This window comes from Pinus tabuliformis, chromosome J (genome assembly GCF_031772625.1).
Source record: "Pinus tabuliformis cultivar Carrire ecotype Pingquan chromosome J, CPIR1, whole genome shotgun sequence".
NCBI classification, from domain to species: Eukaryota; Viridiplantae; Streptophyta; class Pinopsida; order Pinales; family Pinaceae; genus Pinus; species Pinus tabuliformis.
This window is the reverse complement of record NC_142295.1, coordinates 1,070,726,398-1,070,749,641: the sequence shown is the minus strand read 5'-3', so window position 1 is coordinate 1,070,749,641 and position 23,244 is coordinate 1,070,726,398. Positions and strand designations below refer to the sequence as shown.

The window sequence follows — 23,244 nt, the reverse complement described above, 5'->3', positions numbered from 1 at the left end:
ATAGAATCTCAGACTTGTCTGAAATTTCGGAGGTGTGGTACAGAATCTCAGATGGCCCAGAAAGGATAGTATCTCAGATAGGGTACAGGAGTATAACATCTTGGTTGAGCATCATAATTACAGTTTTGGTTGAGCATTTTGGATGATCATCATGATTACAGTTTCGGCATACTAGGACAGTCTTGGCATATATATCATGATAAGGATCCTAGTACAAGAAGCTCTCAGCTATACACACTAGACATCATTGAAGCATTCACATATCTCAGTATGGAAGTCTCATCAACATGATGATGATCTCAGTGAGAAGTGCAGTAATGATCTAAGAGAAGATGGAGATATGGTGCAACAACTATGTTCTCCTTATTGTGATGAATATCTCAGTGAAGGTGCATGAATGATGAACTCGGTGAAGCAACAATGTTGATGATAATCTCAACAATAAGAAGAAGGATTGGTGACTTGGTCTTGGAGTGGCCTAGTAGGTCAAGGGTTATGGTCTTGGTGTTCGTCAATTGGAATCTTTATAAGAAGAATTTTGTGCGGGTTTTCCTCTCCAAGAGGGAGAGGTTTTGGCCCTGGCAGAAAGCCAAACATCTTGTGTTTTTGTCTCTTTGTTTTTGGTAGTAGTTTGATGAAGTAAACACACACACTAATAATAAGAAGAAGATCAAGCTAAGATAAATTGTAAAAGCACTTCACAAATTGTTATCAAGCCTAGAAGAATCCTACTAATACTAATTGCCCTAGATTCTTCAACACCTTGGACTTCTTCAAGTTACCAACATAAACAAGTAAATGATCTCGCAAACCATCAATAAATTTTTTTTTAGCCTTGATCTCACCTTTCTTATACTTTGACTTGGTGGCAGCGGGAGCATTCTTCGGAGGCTTCCCTTGCACATATTCCAAAACATCGTTGTCATCCAATATGACTTCTAACCTGATCTTCCATGCAGCAAAGTTTGATGAATCACCCAGCTTCTCATTGTCCTTGAAGAAAGAGGTAGTCATCTTGTCCAAATGAAATAGGTTCCTCCAACTTCTTCCTAATATGATTGCTCTTGCCTTTTGTCTCTTTGGGCTTTGCTCTTCACCTTAGCTCTGATACTATGTTAATTTTCCGCTGTTCTATGCTGAAACAATTACTTTAGCCCAATTCTTAACTTCAATTAATAATCAATTCAATCTTCCAGTAATCAATAGCAATTGTAGATAGAATAGTAAATGCAATATACAATAATAGACAATCAAAAGCAATGACAAGAGACACCAAGATTGGTCAAAGACCAGGGGAAAAACCCCACAAGGGGGAAAACCCTTTCAAATTCTTCTTCTTATTAGATTGTCATAAAATGTTCAACAGAGAGTACAATAATCCAATTCAATAATGAGTCAAAGTCAACCTTTGACTATCCAAATAGACAAACCAATATCCAACCAATGATGAGCCTCAAAAGTCAATTCTGGTCAACTGTCAAAGTCTGCAATTTTGTCCAAGTCAACAGCTGTCAAATGTGCCCTAACCAGTCTACAAAGTCAACAGTCAACACCTCCAATGAAGCTTGGTCAAAGGTCATCAAACTTGGTCTTCTTTGCTGGTCAAACAGAGGTCAAAACAGTCCCAATCCAAGTGGTCAAACCTGGTCAACAGAGAGATTCCCTGTGGTCAAAGTCTGCAGTCAAGCCTGCGATCAACGCAGGTCAAAGTGCCCACTCTCCTTGGTTCTTGTGCTAAACAATGCGGCCTAGCAAGATAGAAATTCTCCCAAAAGATCGAAGTCAAAATATGCCCAAAACATCAAGGTCAACGCTGGTCAAAGTCTCCCAAACAGAAAGTCAATGCAAAAATTTCAGAGCTGCCTCAAAGATCCTCACACGTGTGAAGTCAACCTGCAATTCTTCAGATCTGTACATACTACGAACCAATGAGAAGAGGAGAAAGAAGAATGATGTGTTGTTGTGATGCCAAATGAGGTGTGCCTTAACTTGTATTTATATGCATTGGAGGGGTGCCAATTTTGCTTCTAGGCCGACTTGGACATTGGTGTCATTGTGGGTTTTCTCATAAAAAAATATATTTTCTTAACCAAATAGAGTGCTTCTAGGGGCAATTTTGGGTCTATCTGAATGAGGAATTTTGTCCAATGAAGGGAATTTATCCCTGAGCTGCCAAATTGAAATTCATTTCACTAGGTAATGATAAAAACCAAGTCACCATTGTTGTCTCCATAGGACCATTACAAGGAAACCCAAGGGATGCTTCCGCACATTCATGGATGTATCCCTATTAAACTCATGGGTTTAGATTAGACCCAGGGGTATTCAAACCAGTCACCTACTATCACAAATCTAGCCAAATGCTTGGCAACTTTGGCAAACGACCGGTTGAGTTGACCCCTTGGGGTTATATATATATATATATATTTTCTGAAACTGTACAAAGCTTATAATGCAAAATTAACACATTTTGAAGTCCAAAATTGTGTAAGTACATAAAACTTAAGAATCATATGTTCGGGTCACCGAAAGTCCTTGCATCTATGGTCTCTATGTGTGTGTATATTGATATCTATTGCATTGACACAAACCTTTACAATGCTTATTATGCAAAGTTAACACATTTTTATTCTTTTTTTTGTAACTAGAGGAATCAACAACTAGGTTGTTCTTGCACTCACATGGCATGGGGTTGATTCCAACTACTAGGTGCCCACGACTGTCCCTACCACAGCCATGGGTAAGTCGGGGTTTGAACCTTTGAACTTTACTCAAGGAGTGACTTAACAGTACCCCTTGTCACCAACTGGTACACCTGGGTGTGTCAACACATTTTATAGTCCAAAGTAATATATGATTAAGTACATAAAACAGATGAATGATATATCAAGGTCACCAAAAGCCCCTGCCCTAGTGGTTTTTTCCATCCACATTAACTCCAAAAACAATATGTTGGGGTCCTCATGGCCATGCTGAACAATCCAATTGAATGTTGGATCAACATCTTCCAATTAAATAGTCATAATATCATTGCAACCTGTAGTATTAAAACAAATAGTTTAGAATTTAATCTAGAATCTAAAGATAATTTAAGCAATTTTTTTAAAACAACGTTAAGTAAACAATATACCAACGAGATTTGTTGACTGCTTCCTTCTGAGTTTGGGATTATAGTTGACAAATTCAAATCATGCAAGTAATGTGAAGTAAACAATATACCAACGAGATTTTCACACTGCTTCCTTCAGAGTTTGGGATTATAATTGACAAATTCAATTCAGAGTGTTTATAGGTTAACTGATTATACTTTTTGGAGTGTATATGCTCAAAATGACTCCAATCTCTCTTTTGTCTGGACCAATGGTGCACAAAGCAGGGACATTTTTCGGAAGCGGATATGCAGAAGCATTGTTTCCCAAAAATCTAGGAAGTGAAGCATCTCGGAAGTGTCTACTATATATATATATATATTTTATTATTATCTATTTTGTATTTATATTGAAAAAACATCCAAAATACCAAATTAGTTGTCGAAGATAGGAAAATATGCATATTTGTACATAAATCAAGATAGGTATGACATCCATTGTACACCAATGATTAATTGTTCGAGCATCAACCATCTAGATGCATCAACCATTTAGAATCTAGATTCTTCTCCTCTTGTCTCGCCTTTGCCTCTACCTTGATTGTCTAGGGATATTAGTTAACATTGCCCAATTTTGATCAAACTACCTAATCCAAGCATTAAAATATGGTGGAAAAAGCTTAACATGCTTGATCAATGATTTTGACTTGATTGAAAGGTAATTTTTTGCTAAGGCGGTGACAAAGAGTTCAACAATTAACACCACCAACACTAGGGTACATGAGCACATATAGGGCTTGGTGCTCTTGATTAAATTCCAATCACATACCCTCATACATGATATAATTTAATGAAATGCCACAATCTCATTGACCCTAAATTCCTGAAAATTGTTAAGTCTGCTGAATTTTGAATGGGATATGAAATTCTATTTTCTCCATATGAAATCCAATGAGGCTGGAACCACTCTCAAACATCCTAAGTCATTTCATGGTAATGTTAAAAATTTAATTAAAATAATGAAAATTTCATCCTTTTACTTTAAGAATTTAACATTACCATGAGAGGTAACATCTAGGAAGCATTTAAGGAGCATCAAGGAAGCACCTTGGGAGTGTCTGGGAAGCCCCAACCCAAATTAAGTCAGAATTAAAAAAGAAGAAGATTTAGAACCCTGTGAAACTGCCCATCTCCCTCTGGATTTGCTGGCGATCTGCGCAGATCCGTGCCCGAACCTCAACGGATCCTTTTTCAGATCCACGGATTGGGAATCTGGAACCGCCAATCGGGCTCACGCTGTTTCGGATTTCCAGGAATTGCCTCAAAACAGCGGAACTGCGTATCCGATTTTCAGATCCGCGGTTCCGCCGGAGGATTTCCCAAGGATCCGTATGGGACACGGTTCCGGCTTTGGATCCTTGGGGGGAGGATTGTGCAACACTGATCTGGACGTGGAGCAAGGTTGACCTAGGATTTGAATAATGGATCTTTGAAGCTTAAGAGTGCCTTTGTCAAAATTGTCACACCATATGCTTGGCATAGTACATACATCGCATGGTATAGGTATACTACTTGTTTTCTCTACAGCAGTTATCTTTGTCTTTATGGAGACTTTGTTTAAGCCTTGCCTGATTCACGTTTAAACTGGTTTACAAAAGTAGGGAGCTCTGTCTGAGCAGAGCAGAAAATCCACTCTGCAAGGTGTTTAGAGAAAAATAGAGATGTTCTTCTGCCCTATAGATGGCAGGTACTGTCTAACATACTGATCGACTAAAAAAAGACAATGACATTACAGAACAACATTTAGATACTAGAACCTCAAAGCAGCACTGACCACTGATTCCACCTGCATTTTAGTGTCTGGTTTTGCCATCGGCTCTGCATTGCAATGGGAAGGTCTAGGGGAATTCTCTCCACTAGAGGGTAGCCCACATAATGGGCAATTTGCATGACCAGGTTCGAGAGAGCTGCAATTGACTCTTCCAGTTTAGAATTCCTCTGTTTGAGGCATTCCAAGGCGACCTCGGTTTCTCTTCCAAAATGTTCAGATGCTTGTAATCAGCCATACATCTCTAGTGTGCGGGGTCCCTTGGAGGGCTCAGGAAAGGCCTCTGGAGGGCCCCACACATTTGCTGACTTCAGGAATGAGAGCCAAAGATGGGTAACCTGGTATTGTAACCCAGTACCCACACGTTGTATGATAGTAGAAGAGTTTGCACTTGCGGCAATTGATCAAGGTTTGGGGGTTTTCTTTGTTAAGTAATCAACCAAGGGTTTCCATTTCCAAGGGCGAGCACTAGCAGCAACTCACCAAAGGCAATGGCAAACAAGCAGAACTGAAGAGTGATTGGATTAATGTAAGTTCTACCTGTCTTCATTGTTTTAGTTAGGTCACAAGTAGTTAGCTGCCGTGTATGCTTGTTAGCATACACAGCAAAGTATTTTGCTGGGTATGCTGTGTATTTTTGTTAAATCATGATTCAAAAATGGCCTTTATGTGCACTTGATGCAGCCTCACTTCCAGAAATCCCCAAGGCAAGGCAGGCTAATCTAATGACTTGAAATGATGCTAGTACAAGTTCATTTGGGATTCTTCTCAGGATCTGTGTAACATAATGCTTATGAAACATTTTCCCTGCTTGCTCAAAGTAATTTTTATTAAAAGCATGCCATTTGGTTAAGGCAGCAGCAGGCAGAGGCCTTCCCTATCCAAGTGAGTGTTCAACATGGCAGCTTCAAGCATAGTTTGGGATCTCCGAGGTCAAAGACTGATTGTTGCATTGTGAAATTATTGATACTTAGTCACAAGGAGTGCACACTGCTTAGTCGATATTTGTATATATATATTTTGCTAGTGTTCATTTTCAGAATCAATGTAATCCTCCCGTACAAGGTTGAGGTGAAGTTGAGGTATCTAAGTTGTAGGGTTATTGTTTTCAGGGGAGTGATTCAAGAACGAATTAATTTTATATGTACAAGTGTACGTAACCAGGGCTTTATCAGGTGAACTCATTGGGCAATTTGTCAGTACTCCTGTGGAAGCATATCATATAGTAATTACTGTGAAAGTAGGAAGATTGAGATCACATTCACATTTTAACAGTTGTTAGCCTAGGTCTTTACCATGATGTTATGAATGATTGAATCATTTGAGAATCCATGATGTTATGAATCATTTTAGATTTTATTTCTTTGTTTTTAAATTTTCAATATACTATTTAAATTTAAAATGTTTAAATATATATTTGTAAAATAGTTTAAGGTTAGGGTTTCGAATGCTCGTTTCCTGATTTCTGTACAAGTGCCGCACTGGCACTGGATTCTTCAGCCAATTCCAATCACACCTCAAGTATAATATTTCTTCTTTTCTTCAGTAATAATATTTTCCTCTTATCTTTGCCATCCTCTCTGCATCATTGGCATGATGATCACAGGCATTAATATGTTGAAAATGTGGTTACAGTGAAGAAATCTATCACGTTTTACATTTGTTTTGATTTGCAGTGTTTAGACTTTGAACCTTGCTAGAAATTGCTGTTAATAAAGCATAGCAATATTCTGTTTGTGGGAGCACACATTCAGAGCTAGTGGTTGTTTTGCTGGTTTTGCTTAGATTGTTTTAGAAATTGGTGACTGTCATTTCAGTATTGCTATTGGTGATTTGCATTCTTGTGGAATACAGGATATTGAAAATTCCCCAAGGGGCAAGAAGATGTTTTAGAGGAATTTTTAAGAAGGGGCTTTATGTATTTAGCCAGCAGAACTCATAATATTTTCAACATTTGACATATTGTTTGTTTTGTGCTTGATGTCTGTATTGAAATTTTTAATTTTGCAGTGATTTGAATTCATCAAATAATGGGTTGACTCCGAGCGAGAGAAAGGAACAGCAGAAAGCAGAAGAGGCACTGTATAAAGACAGTATCCAAATACCTAGAAGGTACTTTTGTGCATTCCGATTTCGGCAGTCTTAGCTATCTTAATATGATCAATTTTATCCAAAGAACTGTCCCATCTACTGTTTCAATTTATGATTTTAGGAAGCATGACATGGATCTTTAAAAAATATTGCAATACTGGATGTACATGAAGCACGTCAATCTTTCTCACAACAAATTGAGGCACAAGTTAATGCTTAATTATTTTTCACGTGTTAGTGCATAATAGTCACAGGCAAAACTTATAACACTTCAGTCGGAGTTAAGTCATAACACAAGATCCTGTTTCAGCTTTTGACATTATATTGATTTCCTTGTTTTATGCCACCTTTATAATTGAATAAGACTAGTATAGAGTTTGTGCATACTGTAGCAGCAGGTAAAAATAAGTTATTTTTTCACGCGTCTTTCCAGTCAAGGTATTAAAGATGGAATAAACTTTGGTCAAGGTTAGTGCTTTGCCAATAGCAAGTCTTCAGCATCCTTTATAAGAAACTATTATATCATGAGCTTGTGTTTGAAGTCAAACTTTACAAATGAAGATTTTTTGTATGGTTAGCATCAATTGGGGAATGCGGGAGAAAATCTAAACATGTCCACCCTCTTATGCAAAAAATAAAATTTAAGATTCCATGCCCTCATCTTGTGTTGAAATTGTTGATATTTGTAGCTTGGTCAGGTACTTCTGCTCAAGCCTAAGTGTCTAAGTGTGCAAGAAGTCGCCCAAGATCTCCTTAGGACACTTGTTCAAATGTGAGCAAGTTGCTTTTGTAACTTAGCCTAAGTTTTCAACATAGGAAATCACATAATTATTATGTTGAATAATTGAGCTAAAATAAACCTAGAAAAAGTAAAGTTAATTACTTTAATGATTATGGTTTAATCTTAGCCCTTGATCTCAAGTGGGGCAAGATCTAATCTATGCTGTCAGTCGCTTTGGAGATTAGGGTTCAGGATTTAGCTTAATGTAAAGTTATATAAGCAAAAAGGAGGAAACACATTGTACGGCAGGCTGCAGCACAAGACATTAAGCGAGGCATCTCAGTGAAGAATGGAGGACTTCCATTCTAGAGTGCCGGGTATGAGGAAGTGCAAAATGGGCTGCTTGGAGATCCAGATCAGCCAAGGGGATCAAGGACTGATCTGGGGCCTGATCTCCTGATCTGCTAGAACAATTCTAAGACATTTAGTATCTGTAATCTTTCTCAGTTGGGCCATTATCATAGGACGAGAGTCCAAGTAAGTTCCGAATATTAATGAAGAACCGTAGATTGGGCAGCATCTGTTTGTCTCATTGTGATTGAGATTGTTTGTGTGAAATTTGCTTCTACTAATTAAGATAAGAAATAAGCTGTTCTTTTATTTAGTAGATCTGCAGTCAGCTAGGTTAATGAATTGTCGGGTGTTAGGTTCAAGGAAAATTAACAGGAATGCAAATGGATAAAATTTTCATAAGGTGTTCATGGCATGGAACATGATAAGATACATAATTATGGCAAGTCAGCAAGTGTATGATGGTAGAGCAATTGCAATGTGCCTGTATCCAAAAGTGGCACTACTCCTACAACTACAAGGAATGATTGTATCTACATATGAAGATTATTTGTATGGTTAGCATGGATTGGGAAATATTGGAGCAGGGCTAAACATGTCCAACCTCTCATGTAAAAAATAAAATTGACGAGTCCATGATCTCATCTCATGCTAGAATACAAATGGATAATTTCAAGTTGTACATTGCATGGAACAAGATTAAGGATAACTGCAGTGTGACTATCTCCAAAGTGGCACTCCTATCACAACTACATGGAGTAATTGAAACTTGAAAGTAACAACAATAAATATGATAACAGTGAATCTCAAATGTGAAAAATAGAGAGAGAGATCAAATTAGTTCGGGCATGTGCACACTTAAGAGTGATTGTATTTGCAATTGTGGGGATTGACATCCCCAAAGAAACTTATATTTTTTAAGTTACAAAATAGGGTTGAAATTCTTATTTATACAAAATGATAATGAGATAAGATACTAATATTAATGTCCAATGAATGACCACAATAAATAGGTCAGTGGGACCAAATAGTACATCTAGGGTTTGTTAATTTTTGAGTTAAAATGTTCTTTGCTTAGGCCAGTTACTTCATTAATCCATTAGCAATCACATTAACCATTATCATATGACAGTAATTGATGAAAGAACATCAAACATAAATGCAGAAGACAAACCAAGACAAGGGGACACTAGATTTGGCGGATGCCAGGGAAAAACCCCAAGATGGGGAAAGCCCTTTGATCAATTCTTCTTATTATTATATCAAATGTTCAACAAAGAGAGAGAGAGATTACAAAAGTCAAAATTGACTTGCCAAATCAGAGTCAAAATAGCCTTGTCAATTCTGCAGTCAACAACAGTCAAAATCTGCCATAACCAGAAAGTCAACAATGGTCAACACAGTAGCAAACAATGCTCTATGGAGCTCGATCAAAGGCAGTGAAACTTGGCCTTCTGAAGTGGTTAAAGTCAGTGCAAAACAGTCATGAAAACAATAGTCAAACTTTGTGGTCAACCTTGCGATTGGTCTGCAGTCAAAGTCAACAAAATGCCTTGGTTCCTAAGCCAATAGATGCAGCCTGCCGAAAACGAAATTATGGTACAAAAGCTACAGTGAAAGGAGGTCAAACCACCCTCGATCAACGCTGGTAAAACTTGCAACAGTCTCTAAAATTTCGGCGCTGCAATTCATCCTTCTACTGCCACACGTGTGAGGAAAAGGGATGCCCAATAAGTTGTATGAACCAGTCAGATGAGGAGAGAGAAGGATGTCTGAGTGAGTGAGGTGCCAAATGAGGTTGGAGGTCTCTCTTATTTATACAAATTGTTGAGGGTGAAGTGACATGTCTCTTGGGCTTTGTTGACCACTACGTGTCAACGACCCATAGCAGTACACCCTCTTTTTTTTCGCAAAAGGGATAGCGCCTGATCGATATGTCCATGCCGTCCAACGATCATCATTAGCTTGATCATCATGTTATAATGTAAACCCATTCTTCATGTATATGATGTAAATAATCTCAGCAGAACCTTGTCATCTATGTAACAACCTAGGTAAACCTACCTTTCTAGTGACGATCTCTATTCTGGGAGGTTTTTTGTCTCACCGATCCATTCTTGGATGGTCGACAAAGTTTTCCCCACCAGTCTTACCCTAACGCTGGAATGGATTTTGTCGCTAGGATCTTAGGGGAGTCTTAGTGTTCTAGATCGAGTCTATGTAAAAGTGACTTTGGAATAATCCTAACTATTTGGTTAGGTTATTTTATTACAAATTGCTTGGCCTGCTGGTTTATATTTGTGTCTCATAAACGGGTAGTTCGTGAGGGTCTATTACAAATGGGTTTTCCCCCTTATGATGTAAAAAATATGAAAATCATGATGTAAAGTGTCTTGAGGGAAGGTTAATTAATTAAATTTTTTGACCCAAAATTAATTAAAATCCTAAGCCAGAAATTTAATTAATTCTAGGTCCGAGGTAAATTTAAATTCTCCAAAGGAAAAATTCGTCGGTCCTAAAAAATTAAATTTTAAAAGGTCTCGGGACTAAGGTAAATTAATTATTTTGCTAAATTTTAAATTTTTGATCCTTGGGGGTTAAGTCAAAGTCAAATTTTTGGGGAAATTAAATCAAAAAATTTATTTTTGAGTTAATTAAAATGCATTTAATTAAAAATTTTGAATTTCCCCAAATATTTAAATATTTCGACGGATGAGATTAAAAGAATTTTTAATATTTATCAATGATCGAGATTGCTTTGACGGGGATCACTTGAACTAGCCGTTGGAGGATTTATCTTTAAATAGGAAGTCATTTGTCAGTCGATCCATCCGATATTTGAGTCACGTGCTTAGCAAGAAGCTCTGGTGTAATATTTTTTCTGGATAATGAAGAAAGAATTTGGGGTTAAATTCTGCTGGTATTACTCTTCATGGGAATACTGTAAGATGTGTTGTTTTCATGCATAACTTTTTTTTCCTAAGGCCATTGATGATAGCTTCTGAAGAGTGATTTGAGTACAAGTATCTTGCTTAGTCACTGGGGTTTGAATAATAATTTAAATTTTGAACATAATAGCAGGTATCTCTATTTGTCTGAATTTTTTTATTATTTTCTCGCTCTATTTTTGATGGCTGGATTGAGTTTTGCAGGGAAATCTTGATTTTAGATCCTTAGGCGTTAGGAGAAGTTTTCAGTTGGACCAGCCAACTCCCGATCCGTATTTTCTGAAGAGCCCAACTAAATTAGCTCCGGGCTTATCATAAGATTTTTTGTTGGTGATGCACGAAGGGTTTCGAGTTAGCACCTCCTTTAAAATTTAAAAAATATTTTAATTTTTGTGCAGCATAATGATAGATCTGGCTACTTAGAGCCTTCAACTTGTAATTATTGTAATTTAACTGGTTTTTTTTGGTTTTTTTATTTCATCATTGTATATATCGTTTCTGGGTGTTTCGTTTTTGTCATTACAGGTGCAGATCTGAAGGAAGAATTTCGTTTGAAGCCAGATCTAGGCCCTGGAGGGTAAGATCTGGCCTCAATATCACTTTGCAGGGATATTATTCAACTTTTTTACAATCCAAGGGTTTTAAAATTTTGTAGATCTGGAAAATTTTATAAGGGTTTCAAGGCTAAATCTGAAGCATAAAAAATATATATTGATGTGAAATTAAATTTTTCTGAGTTTATTTGTGTTTTTTGAGGTTACTATTGGCTGCTTGGTTTTTTTTTGTTTTTTTGTTTTTGTTTTTTTTTTTCTTATTTTTTGTTGTTTAATTAATTAATTAATTTATTCTGTTGTTGTTGTTATTTATTGGTTTGTTGTTTTGTTTTGTTTCTTTCGAACGTTTTTTATTTATTTATTTTTATTTAATCTTTTTGCTGCAGAAAATTTCGAATTTTTTAAAAGAAAAACCCTTATCCCTCCATTACTCCAACCCTCGTCTCCCTCTACTGCATTTTCTTTTTGCCCATTCAGAATTTCGAATTGTCTGCAGTAGAACCCACTCCCGTCTCATCTGCTCGTTGCCTTACTTCCCTTTCTGCCTGCGTGTCTCCATCAAAACCTGCCTCCCTTTGCGTCCTGCATCAAGCGCGCAATCTTCATCTCCTACCCTTGGCGTAAATCACTACCCACAGCTTCTGCTGCTCCCTCTCGACCCACGACTCTCTCCAACGCTGCTTCCTCTTCGCGCAATCCTCATAACTCCTCATCTCGCTGTCATATCCCTCTCCTTCGTCGAGCTTTCTTCTCCGCCGTCGCTGCCCTCTCCATACTTGCAAAACCAAACATTCAATACACTCAAACATTTGATTTCCTTTTTAATTTATTTGTATTATGTTTCATGTATGCTTTAGGGTTAGTTCATTTCTTTTTAATTTGATTTTGTTTTTACATTTTTGTTTTAATCCTTAGTAGCACAATTCGATTTTTTTTTTTTAAATTTTGGTGGTTGTTGTTGTTGTTTTTTTTTCTTCGATTTGTTTTATTTGCATTTCAATTTTTTTGTTTTGATTTTTTATTTTTGTTTAAAATTTTTGATATTAATTTATGACTTTGGTTTTAATTTTTTTTTTTTGTTTAAATAAAAAGAAAAAAATTAAAAAAATTGGTGAGTTTGATTGAGAATGAAATAAATCAAAAGACTTTAAGCTTTCACATATAAAAGATTGTAATTTTTATGTGGCCTACGACCCATAAAAATTTAGATTTAATTAAGTACTTCTGATTTTTATTTTTGGTCACATTAAAAAATTTAATTGTCACATTAAATTTGCTTCATAAGCTTAGCACATTAAAAATTTACCTAAGGGATAATTAAATTTTAAATCTAAAGTTCCGAGGTGTCTTTTTGTGTGTTAGGTGTAAAATTTTAAATTTTGTGGTAGAGATTTCTCTATTGTCAAGTGCGATTAATGTTTTAAAATCGACTATAGGAGAAAGATCAATTTTTCTAGATCTGGGTTATTGAAGATTTTTTTTTTTCAAATCTAGAATCACTGCTTAGTACTTAAGTTTAATAATTCTTCACGGGATTTAATTGCTAGAAAATTTTACATGATACAGTTTTTGGTGTTTACATTTAATCATACATGATCGTCACTTTCGCCACATTTATAAATTGCTTTGGATAATTTGTTTTTTATTTAGTCTATGGTTAATTGAATATAAAATCACTGGTCTATAATCATTTCTATCTTGTGGTTGTGTCTTATTCGTTTGATCTATTCATCTCAGTTAACCAGGAGTTGTCTACATCCATCAAGTTGTTCATCCTTAAGTCTCCTAAAGCCTGTGTTCCACATGCTACCCTCATTCATCCACCCCAGGGACTACCCCCCTTGACTTGTCTAGGAGAGTCTAAACAGAGTGAGGATTAGAGTGACAACCCTTACTTTGAGCGTTGTCGCGGTGCCTAGACACTTTGTGTAACAACAGGCTTCATGAGCCCACATGAAGATGTGGCCGACCTTGACAATTTGCACATGTGTGGGCATAAATTCAAAAACACATTTCTGCTTGTCTAAATTTGATGATCTTTAGGTCGATTTTGGTCCTCTCGAAAAGAGGAATTTAATGCAATAATCATCTCCATCAAATGAGCTGTACAATAGTGGGATTTGGCCCTAGTTGCCAATTTTAACACTCCCTCTCAACTAGGGAGAATTCCACCTGCCAATCCATCCATCATGATGACATCTTGTCATCATATGCCATCTCTGCATCTTGTCTCTACTCTGTTGAGTATTGATGTAAGAATGAAGAAGAATTGATTGATAGTGAGTCACAAGACCTTGCCACTCTCCACTGACAAAAGTCAGTCCAGGGGTAGAAGCCCAATCGGATTTGATCCCAAATCAAGTTGTTGATGGAGAGCTACCAAGCTCCATCATTGTTGGCTGGATGAGCAGATTACTGTCATCCTTACATAGCCTCTTGGTAAGGTCAAGATTATCTTTCTTTAGAGAGAGGTTGGGAGTCGTGGATAGACCCTACTAGGAGAGTCCCAGTTGAACATTGAGCTTTGGGAGCTCCTAGGGTCCTAGGGTACTTCTTGAAGTTATGTCCGACCATAGGGTGAGTGGTTCGCCTTCCCATATAGGCACGTTGTGTACAGGGTGAGTGGTTCACCCTTCCCCTGTGATACTCCATCATGATAGGGTGAGTGGTTAGTCTTCCCTTATAGCTGATGATATATGTATAGGATGAGTGGTTCACCTTCTCCTATGGCATATGAGCAAGATGAGTGGTTCACCTTCTCCTGTGGATACCCCAATGAGAGATGCATATATCATCAGTTGTCACAGGTGGACATGTCTGTGGGAAGTTGTTCATCCTTTCCCCGCATGTGGGATGCTCATTCCCTACGATCAATGGTTGACATGTCGGTGGGATGTGGTTTATCCTTTCCCTATGTGTGGTTGTGAGCAGAATGTGATTTATTCTTTCCCTGTTGTTGCCCCAACGTCATCCTACCCATGTAGTCCGGGACACATGGGAGGTACCTCTCATCTAGCCAATAAGTTGGGAAAAGTGGTTAGGGACCATAGCACTACCAATGGACACATCGTGTACTACTATAATCCCTATGACTAGGATGCATGGTGTACCATATCAAGATAAAGCAGTGCCCAATACTTGGAGTTGTAGTGGAATATGGATTCTTTGATAAATGAATCCTACTCAAGAATATCGCAATATACAACGGTGGTTACCAAAACATGTTCAAATGGCTCACTGAAGAGCTTCCTCAACCAATTGGCTTCATAATAAGCCATACTTGCTACTATATACATTCAGCCTCAATAGTGCTTCCAAAGCAATTGAATCAAGAGATATAGCACTAGATGTTCTCTTTCCATCCATCACACTGCCAACCGAGTTATCATCGAAATATTCATGGAATCTTAGATTCCAATAGTGTACCACAGATTATAGATAATAGAATCACAGAGACATCTCAATAAGCAACTAACCAATATATGAAGCTCATCCATAGATCGACTTAGAGCCTTCATAGCGAGGCATATGACTAATATGATGTTTATCAAGAGTACTAAGGATCCCACAAGATATACATATGCAGACTAGCAACTTCTCCATCTCATCAGACCTTTAAGTGCAGGAATAGTGCATCAAGGCTAGGTCTTCCATCTTGACTTTAAAAGTCAACTCCCTCTTACATTGATAAACAAGAGGGTCATCAATCAAACATCATCAATAGCTGCATCTTTACAATCCAATCAACATGGCTTGTCCATAACTCCCTCTGAATATAGGGAAAGTGACCTTGTCAAAACATAATCATTGAGCCACCTATAACCTGCCCCTTTTCCATAGGTCCATGTGCCAAAGTCATTAATCATAACCTTTGCTCCTACTTAACTTTCTAAGCATATTCCAGACTTAAATGTTTGATTTTTTTGTGGTGTTTCTTCTTCATTTAGTAGAGGTCAATTGCGGACTTTTCTGAGGTTCACCTAGGCTTGTTTTGAGGCTCTCTTTGTGCAATTCAACCTAATTCGAACATCCTGAGGCTAAATTTTGGCCCCACTGTGGCCAAAGCATAGCACTATATAAGGGCCATTTTTTGGGCATGTTGAAAGCTTTTGAGGCATGGTCTAAGGGCTTTTTCGCATCTATTCAGCCTCTCTGATGCAGATTTTCAACCATTTAAGGTATGTTGTCTGAGGCCTGTTAGGATCCCCCTTTTGAGAGAATTTTCAGCCTGTCTAAGCTCATCATCTAACGCTTAATCTGTAGCTTTCCTGAAGCTTACCTCAGACAAGTACAAAGACTTTTCTCAACCCAATCCGAGCCTTGAGGAGAGGGATAATTACGCTAGTCGATCTGAGTACCTGAGCCAGTCCGTCGACTTGGTCAAAGAGTTGTTTTTGAAGATTGTTTTCCAAGCTAATTGGACCTGTTCTATGGGCAGATCAAGACCTAACCTAAGGCCCATTTGAAAGGCATAACAAGCCCTATATTCAAGGCTTGTTAATACAGCTGTGTGTAAAAGATCATACAGGCCAGATTTCATATTCATCCAGGACGGTGTAGAGATTGATCCAGAATTGCTGAAGCTTAGCTTGCTTACAGTAAGGTTCACTGAAGTATTTGTGACCAGAACTGAGATGTATATCTTATTACTTACATTGTGAAGAAACAATGCATTGGACAGAAGCTACATTTGAGGTATGAGTTTCTCTTTTGGTTCTGTCTTGTGAAATGAATTGACAATTACTAGCACAAGGATATTTGAAGTTAAGTCAGACCTTCACAGCACTTAACCAGATCAGACGCATCAGAATACAAAGAGTAGTTTGTATATCATTCAAGAAAGCAGTAAAGGTTTCATTTGAATATCATTGTAAGTGGGTCATTGTCCTTGGTGCGGGAGCCCACATTTTATTCTTCTATCTTTTATTTTCATTGTGGTTGGGTGGTGCAAGGCGGAGAGTAAAGTGTCCCTTAAGTTGGAGCTTAGAAACACTTCAGGGTGGTGGGGTGGTGCTGGGGAAAGATGGAGATTGCAGGGTGTTTAAGCATCCTTTCAGTTGGAGCTGATAAAACCAAGGTGTTGGGGCATCCTTCCAGTTGGAGTTGGTAAAACCAGTGTGGAAAAGGTCTGTAAAAAATCGCGATTTAATCCTAAAAACGCGATTTTTTGAACTAAACGATTTAATCCCCCGACTTTTTGGCGACTTTTTCACAAAGGAAAAAATCGCAATTTTTCGTTATACTCCTGATTTAATCGAGAGTCGAAGCAAAAAGTCGGCCTCCCTTCCTAGGCCGCGGATAAAGAGGCTGCAAAGGTGAAAAAACTGTAAATTGAAGCTTCCATCCATGCATTTTCAAGGTATTGCATTGTATTGTTTGTCATACTTCTTGCGAGCATAGCAGTCTCATTTGTAATCTGTTAGTTTTGAGGTTAAGATATGTTTTTGTTTTCCAAGGAAAAACAAATCTTTATACTTCATATTTATAGTTAGAAAACAAAGTATACATTGGCTAAGCCTCCAGGCTTTCAACGATCTAGAGTCCAGACTCTAATAGCCACTGCCCCTTCAAAAGATTACAAAAGTACCAAAAGGACAGGCATACAACAGTCTTCCGTAGAAAGAACCCTACACCATCAAAAACATTGTTACAGTTGTTGAATTCTTCCAGAAGAAACAACAAAGAGGAGGTCATGAAGATCAAACAACAACAACCTGTCCAAAAAATACAAAACCAGTGCCTCAAAAAAGAACCCATTTTTCAGACAGGAACAAAGTACCTGTGAAATCTTGTGACAGCAAAGATCCTTCCTGCAACGAGAGCATGTTTTGAAAGGGAATCTTCTTTAGTGGTGAACTCCCTGTAAATGTGGGGAAAGGTTATGTATCAGAAGTGGATTTTACCTCCAAGAGTTTTTGAATAATAGATGCCAAGGCTAGGTTAGTAATCTGACATCCACTGTTTTCTCAGAAAATAAGCAGCTTGGAGTCACCAAGCGTTAATTTTCACATCTACTGTGATACTCACTGTTAATTTTCATTGGACCTACCACCTGACACCTTATTACCCAAGCAAATTACAATCTACTGAATAAATGCATGACTTATTTCTTAATACAATTAGCGGAAACAAAAATTAAAAGGGGAAGAGGATCTCAGTGACTGATTACTTGATGACTTTTAGATGACTCATGATATACATTTATTATATTTTTTGTTGATATTTTGACTCTTGAGAGTTGAGACTCAGACAGGACTCAAAATTCAGGAGTTGATTCACTATTTTGATATGTGATGTAGCACTAGACTTCATATACATATTATATATTAGCTTTCTTTACATGTTTATGTGGAAATGCATTTATTTGATGTTGTGGATACTCTATATGTTAAAAAAAAAATAAAAAAATGAATAATTTTGTGTTTTTTAAATTTTGCCGACTTTTTAAGAAAACTCCCGACTTTGACGAGTTTTTCAACTTTTGGACCCTTGTCGAATTAATCCCGACTTCGACTTTTTCCACATTGGGTAAAACCAGAGTGTTGGAGCATCCTTTCAGGAGTTGGAGCTTCCTGATAAAACAAAATGCTTTTCTAATAGAGTACTAGGAAGTTGGATCTTCCCTTCAGATGGAGCTGATAAAATATTGTACTCATAAATAATATTAGAAATCATTCGGTGGTTTTTCTCCCAAAAGGGTTTCCACCTAAAAAAATTCTTGTGTACTGTTCTTGCGATTATGTTTGATCTAATGCTAATGACATTTAATGCTTTGTAAGTTTAAGAATTAACTAAATGAAGTGAAATAATGATTCACCCTCCTCTCAGTATTTCCAACAAGTGGAATCAGGGCAAGTTCCTTCACAAGCAGTCTAACTACTGGAAGCGAGATCACTGATTGCACCAAGAATGGAATTCCACTGTTTGATGGACAGAATTACGCATTTTGGAGTGGAAGGATGAAAACGTATGCACAAGCTCCAGGATTTGATGTTTCGCACTCTGTAGTAAGTGGGTACATCAAACTTCCTGCTTCTCCAACAAATGAAGTCAGTAAGAAACTTTATGAAAATAATGCAAAAGCTAAGAATGCTATCTTAAGTGGCTTAGCAAGTCCAATTTATGTTAAAGTGATGAGTTGCAAATCTGCTAAAGAAGTTTGGGATAAGCTTCAAAGTATATATGAAGGAGATAAGAAAGTCAAAGAGGCTAAGCTTCGGATTTTCAAAAGGCAATTTTAGCAGCCGAAAATGAAGGAAGACGAAAAATATTGTAGCTTGCTTCCTTCATGTAGATGAGATTGTAAATGTTTTGTAAGGTTTGGGAGCACCAGTAGACAGCGAAACAGTTGTTCGAAAGGTGCTAAGAACTCTTTCAATGAGATTTGATTCTAAAGTCTATGTTCTGAAAGAAAGATCAAACTTAGATAGCATTTGTATGGACGAGTTACATGGAACTCTTACAGCTTACGAAATGAGGTTCGAACAAGAAAACCCATCCACAAGAAAAGCAACATTCAAAGCATCAAAGAAGACAAGAAAGAACAAGCAGCAGTCAAAGCCAAGTTCCAGTTGCAGCTGCAATGAAAATTCACATGAAGAAATAGCCAATTTCGTGAGGAAGTTGAAGAAAGGAACCGAAAAGTACAAAGGGGAGCTCCCCTTGAAAAGCTTTAATTATGGTAGAAATGGTCATTTTGCTTCAAAATGTCCCCCTATGCAAAGTGTTCAGACAATGATGAAGAAGAATAAGCTCCTAAGAAAAAGAAAAATAAAATAGGGAACAAGAATCAAGGTGAAGGTAAAATCGGCAAGAAAAGTCTCTTTTCAAAAGACGATAGCTCTTCATCTGATGATGAATGTGACAACGACAGTGACTCAGAAAGAGTGTTATTCATGGCATTGGAGAATAAACATGAAGAAGTCAGAGGAGAAGTACAACTAGAGACAGAATTGGTCAGTGCTTTAAAAGATCTAAAAGTAGAAAGAAAGAACGTTAAGGTGTTGGAAAAGGAGCTAAGCGACCTAAGAGAACACTCTAAAAGTCTCAACAAGAAATCTGAAGAATCAGAGAAGATCATCATCAGCGTAAAAGTCCAATTAGAGGAAGCTAAGGTGATTGAAGAAACACTAAAAAGCAGTTGGAAAAAAAATGCCAAGATAAAAGAAAGTTTGGAAGCAGACATAGTCTCTCCAAGAAAGCAGGCACGGAAGAAAAACATCTAACAGAATTTTGTAAATAGCACTAAAATGTTGGATGACATTACCAGTAGTCAAAGGTCATGTGACAAGAAATTTGGGTAAGGATATAGGCCAACCTCTATTGAAAACGGATCAAGCTCCAAGACGACAGGTAAAGAAGCTGAACAGAAGAGCTATGCAGGTGTCATCAAGGACCCTATCAAGAAAGAGGATTGCATGAACTAAAAAGAGAAGGTTCAAGATCAGTCAAGTAGGAGAACACGAAACCAGCAACCAGCAACCAGCACCGGAAAAACTCAAGAAAAAGGTTTATGGAGAGCCACACCACCTAGAAGATCCCCCACCCTCAGGTATCAAACTTCTTTCTTGGTGTGTGTTACTCCTGCAACAATTTTGGACACACAAAGCTGTAAATTGTAATGCTTACGCTAGAAACAGAAGCAACTATGGAGGTTATTCTAAGAGTGAATATCTTAAAAGGCATCGTGAAGGTTATAACTAAAACTATAATAGCTTTGGATCATTAAGTAATGAAGTAGAATGTTACAAGTGCAACAATTTTCGACACGTAGCAAAGGAATGCAAGTTGATCATTCCTCCAAAGGGGCCAAAGTAAGGTTTCAGCAACCCTCTGAAAGAACCTTCAAGAATCTGGAAGAAGGTTGAAAATTGTGTAATTGCTTTATGAGCCCAAAGCAAGAAATGTGGATGGTATGTCGATAGTAGTTGTTCAACACACATGACAGGGGATAGAGACAAATTAGTAACCTTGCAAAAGGAAAGGTATGGAACGGTTTTGTTTGGAAATGACGACTCAATGAAAATTTTAGGAAAACATACAATCAAACTCGAAAGCAAGGAGGTTGTGGCAAAAATGATTTGCTCATTGAAAATATGAACCATAACCTACTAAATGCGAGTCAAACATGTGACCAAGGGCACATGATTCTGTTGTTGAGAAATCAATGCTTATAGGAATTAGGGTTTGATTCCTCTTTCATGATAATTACTTGTGAATTATGTTGGCTTCTTTTACTTCTTTATTAGATTATATTTCATCAAGCAATTACCAAATTATATGTATATGAAGACCACAAGAACAAGAGACACAAGATGTAGGTGCACAACCAGGGCAAAACCCCTTCAAGGGGAAAACTCAGTCCAACTCTTCGACTAGTAGATTCAAATCAAGATGAGACTCTCCAAGACCTGTTAGACCTAGACAAATACCTCCTCCAACTACCAAGTCAACCCTTCCATTCAATAGATGATCCTTGTCAAAGCACCCAAGTAACAGCTCCCCAGCAGCAGCTTTAGTCTAGAATTTCAGCCCCCAGCAGCAAAACTTCGGCCCCTAGCAACAGAATTTCGGACCTGCAATAGACACAGAAGTTCGGCCCCAGAAACTTCGCGCGCCTGAGATATAGATAGCCCAGAAACTCGAATTAGGTCTTCTTAGCAAATTTCGTCCTTCTTCAACTTCTTCGCTCTCTTTTCTGCATCTTTTTCTTAAAGATTGAACTTGTTGAGTGAATCCTCCAAATAAGTCGAACTGCCTCTCTATATAAAGCCTTTCTATTGGGTCGAATTGCCCTAATGTAAGCCGACTTCATGGGGACAAGGTCGACTTTGTGTGGAGGTGACAAATAACCTTTTTGACTCAAATAATTATTCTTACATGATACAAAAGCCCAAGAAGGGTATAATAAAAATGACAATGACTCCAATGACTCAAGACAAAACCTAGAAGCCTTCAATTGAGGCTTTGGCCTAGAAAACATTGACCCAAGCATGAAACCCATGCTTTAATAAGTCATCTTCTTTAATAATAATTTTTCTTTTGACGAGTACAATTATAAAGACCGACACTAGTTACATTCTTCAACGCTCCCTTTTAACTAGGGAGGTACTCATAATTACATATATATAAGAGTACATGCTAGATCTCAAAATGAAATGAACTATAAAGAGTTCTAGCACACTCAGTGCTATAGATTAGATACCTGACCAGGGTACTCCAATTGGGTGGGACTAAGATGGACTCAAGCTTTAGCCACTCTAAGTACCATCAGGCTTTTAAGTTCTACCATCAACCCAAGAATCTAGGTGTGTATTAAAAGAATGTTGAATGAATTAATTCCGAATGAGCAAACAACTCAATCATAATACAAAGATATTTACAATAATAGAAACATCAGGTTTCTATGTAGAATATAGAAACACTCAGTTTCATCAAAGAAACTGCTAAAAGAATATAAATAGCAACAGCTAAAAGGAATGAGCATTAAATGCTAAATAGGAATATTCTAATATATTCTAATACCCTCCCTTAATGCTCAATCTATTTACAACACCAATAGACCCTCTGAATTTTACAAATTTATCAGGACCAAGAGGCTTGGTGAAGATGTCGGCGGGCTGCTCTGTTGTGGGAACATATTGCAACTGAACTGAGCCGTCTTCAACAAGCTGGCGAATGTAGTGGCAATGAGTTTCCACATGCTTTGTTCGTTCATGAAAGACAGGATTCTTGGCAAGTTTGAGCACTCCCTGATTATCACAAAACAAAGAAGTAGGCCCTGTCTGGGAAACATGCATATCTGCCAGCATACGTCGAAGCCAAACTGCCTCACAGGATGCCTTAACTGCTCCCCGATACTCAGCTTCTGTTGAGGAGAGAGCCACTGCCTGTTGCTTCTTACTAGTCCAAGTAACAGCACCGGATCCTAGATTAAACACATACCCAGCTGTAGATTTACGGTCATCAACTGAACCGGCCCAGTCAGAATCAGTGTAACCACTGAGAATAGGATTGGAACTTCGAGTGTATAGGAGGCCATAATCAGAAGTGCCACGCACATATCGTAGCACACGCTTTGCTGCTTGCCAATGATCAGCTTTAGGAGCGGACATGAAGCGAGAAATGTAGCTTACTGCAAAACTGATGTCAGGTCTGGTAGCAGTAAGATAGATGAGACTGCCCACTAATTGCCTGAATAAAGTTTCATCCACAAGGGGAGAGGATGACTGAGCTGAAAGTTTGAGCCCTGGTTCCATAGGAGTCGTGGCCGGTTTGCAATCTTGCATTCTGAATCTGTCCACAAGATTTTTGGCATACTTGGACTGAGAGAGAAAGATCTGATTTTCAGTCTGCCAAACTTCAACCCCCAGACAATAATGAAGAAGCCCCAAGTCTGTCGTCTCAAAAGTTCTGCATAAATCTTGTTTGATCCCATGGATCAAATGTGCAGAGCTGTCAGTAATGATAAGATCATCCACATAGACAACCACAAACAAGATATCATCACCAGTATGCTTGATGTACAGGTTTGCATCAGAAGGGCTCCGCTGAAAACCTTGATCTGTTAGGTACTGATCAATTTTCATGTACCAAGCCCGAGGAGCTTGTTTCAATCCATAGATTGCTTTAGCTAACCGACACACTTTCTGTTCTTGACCAGC

At 37.8% G+C, this 23,244-nt stretch overlaps 1 protein-coding gene across 1 annotated transcript in view; it reads left to right on the top strand.

The window, feature by feature from the left end:
* LOC149230652 (GTPase LSG1-1-like) overlaps window positions 1–23,244 on the top strand; it is a 132,447-nt gene that overhangs the window by 39,732 nt on the left and 69,471 nt on the right. The window contains exon 2 of the mRNA XM_089379033.1: window positions 6,927–7,028. Coding sequence (XP_089235159.1) covers window positions 6,927–7,028 — 102 coding nt within the window. The remainder of the gene's footprint in view (window positions 1–6,926; window positions 7,029–23,244) is intronic.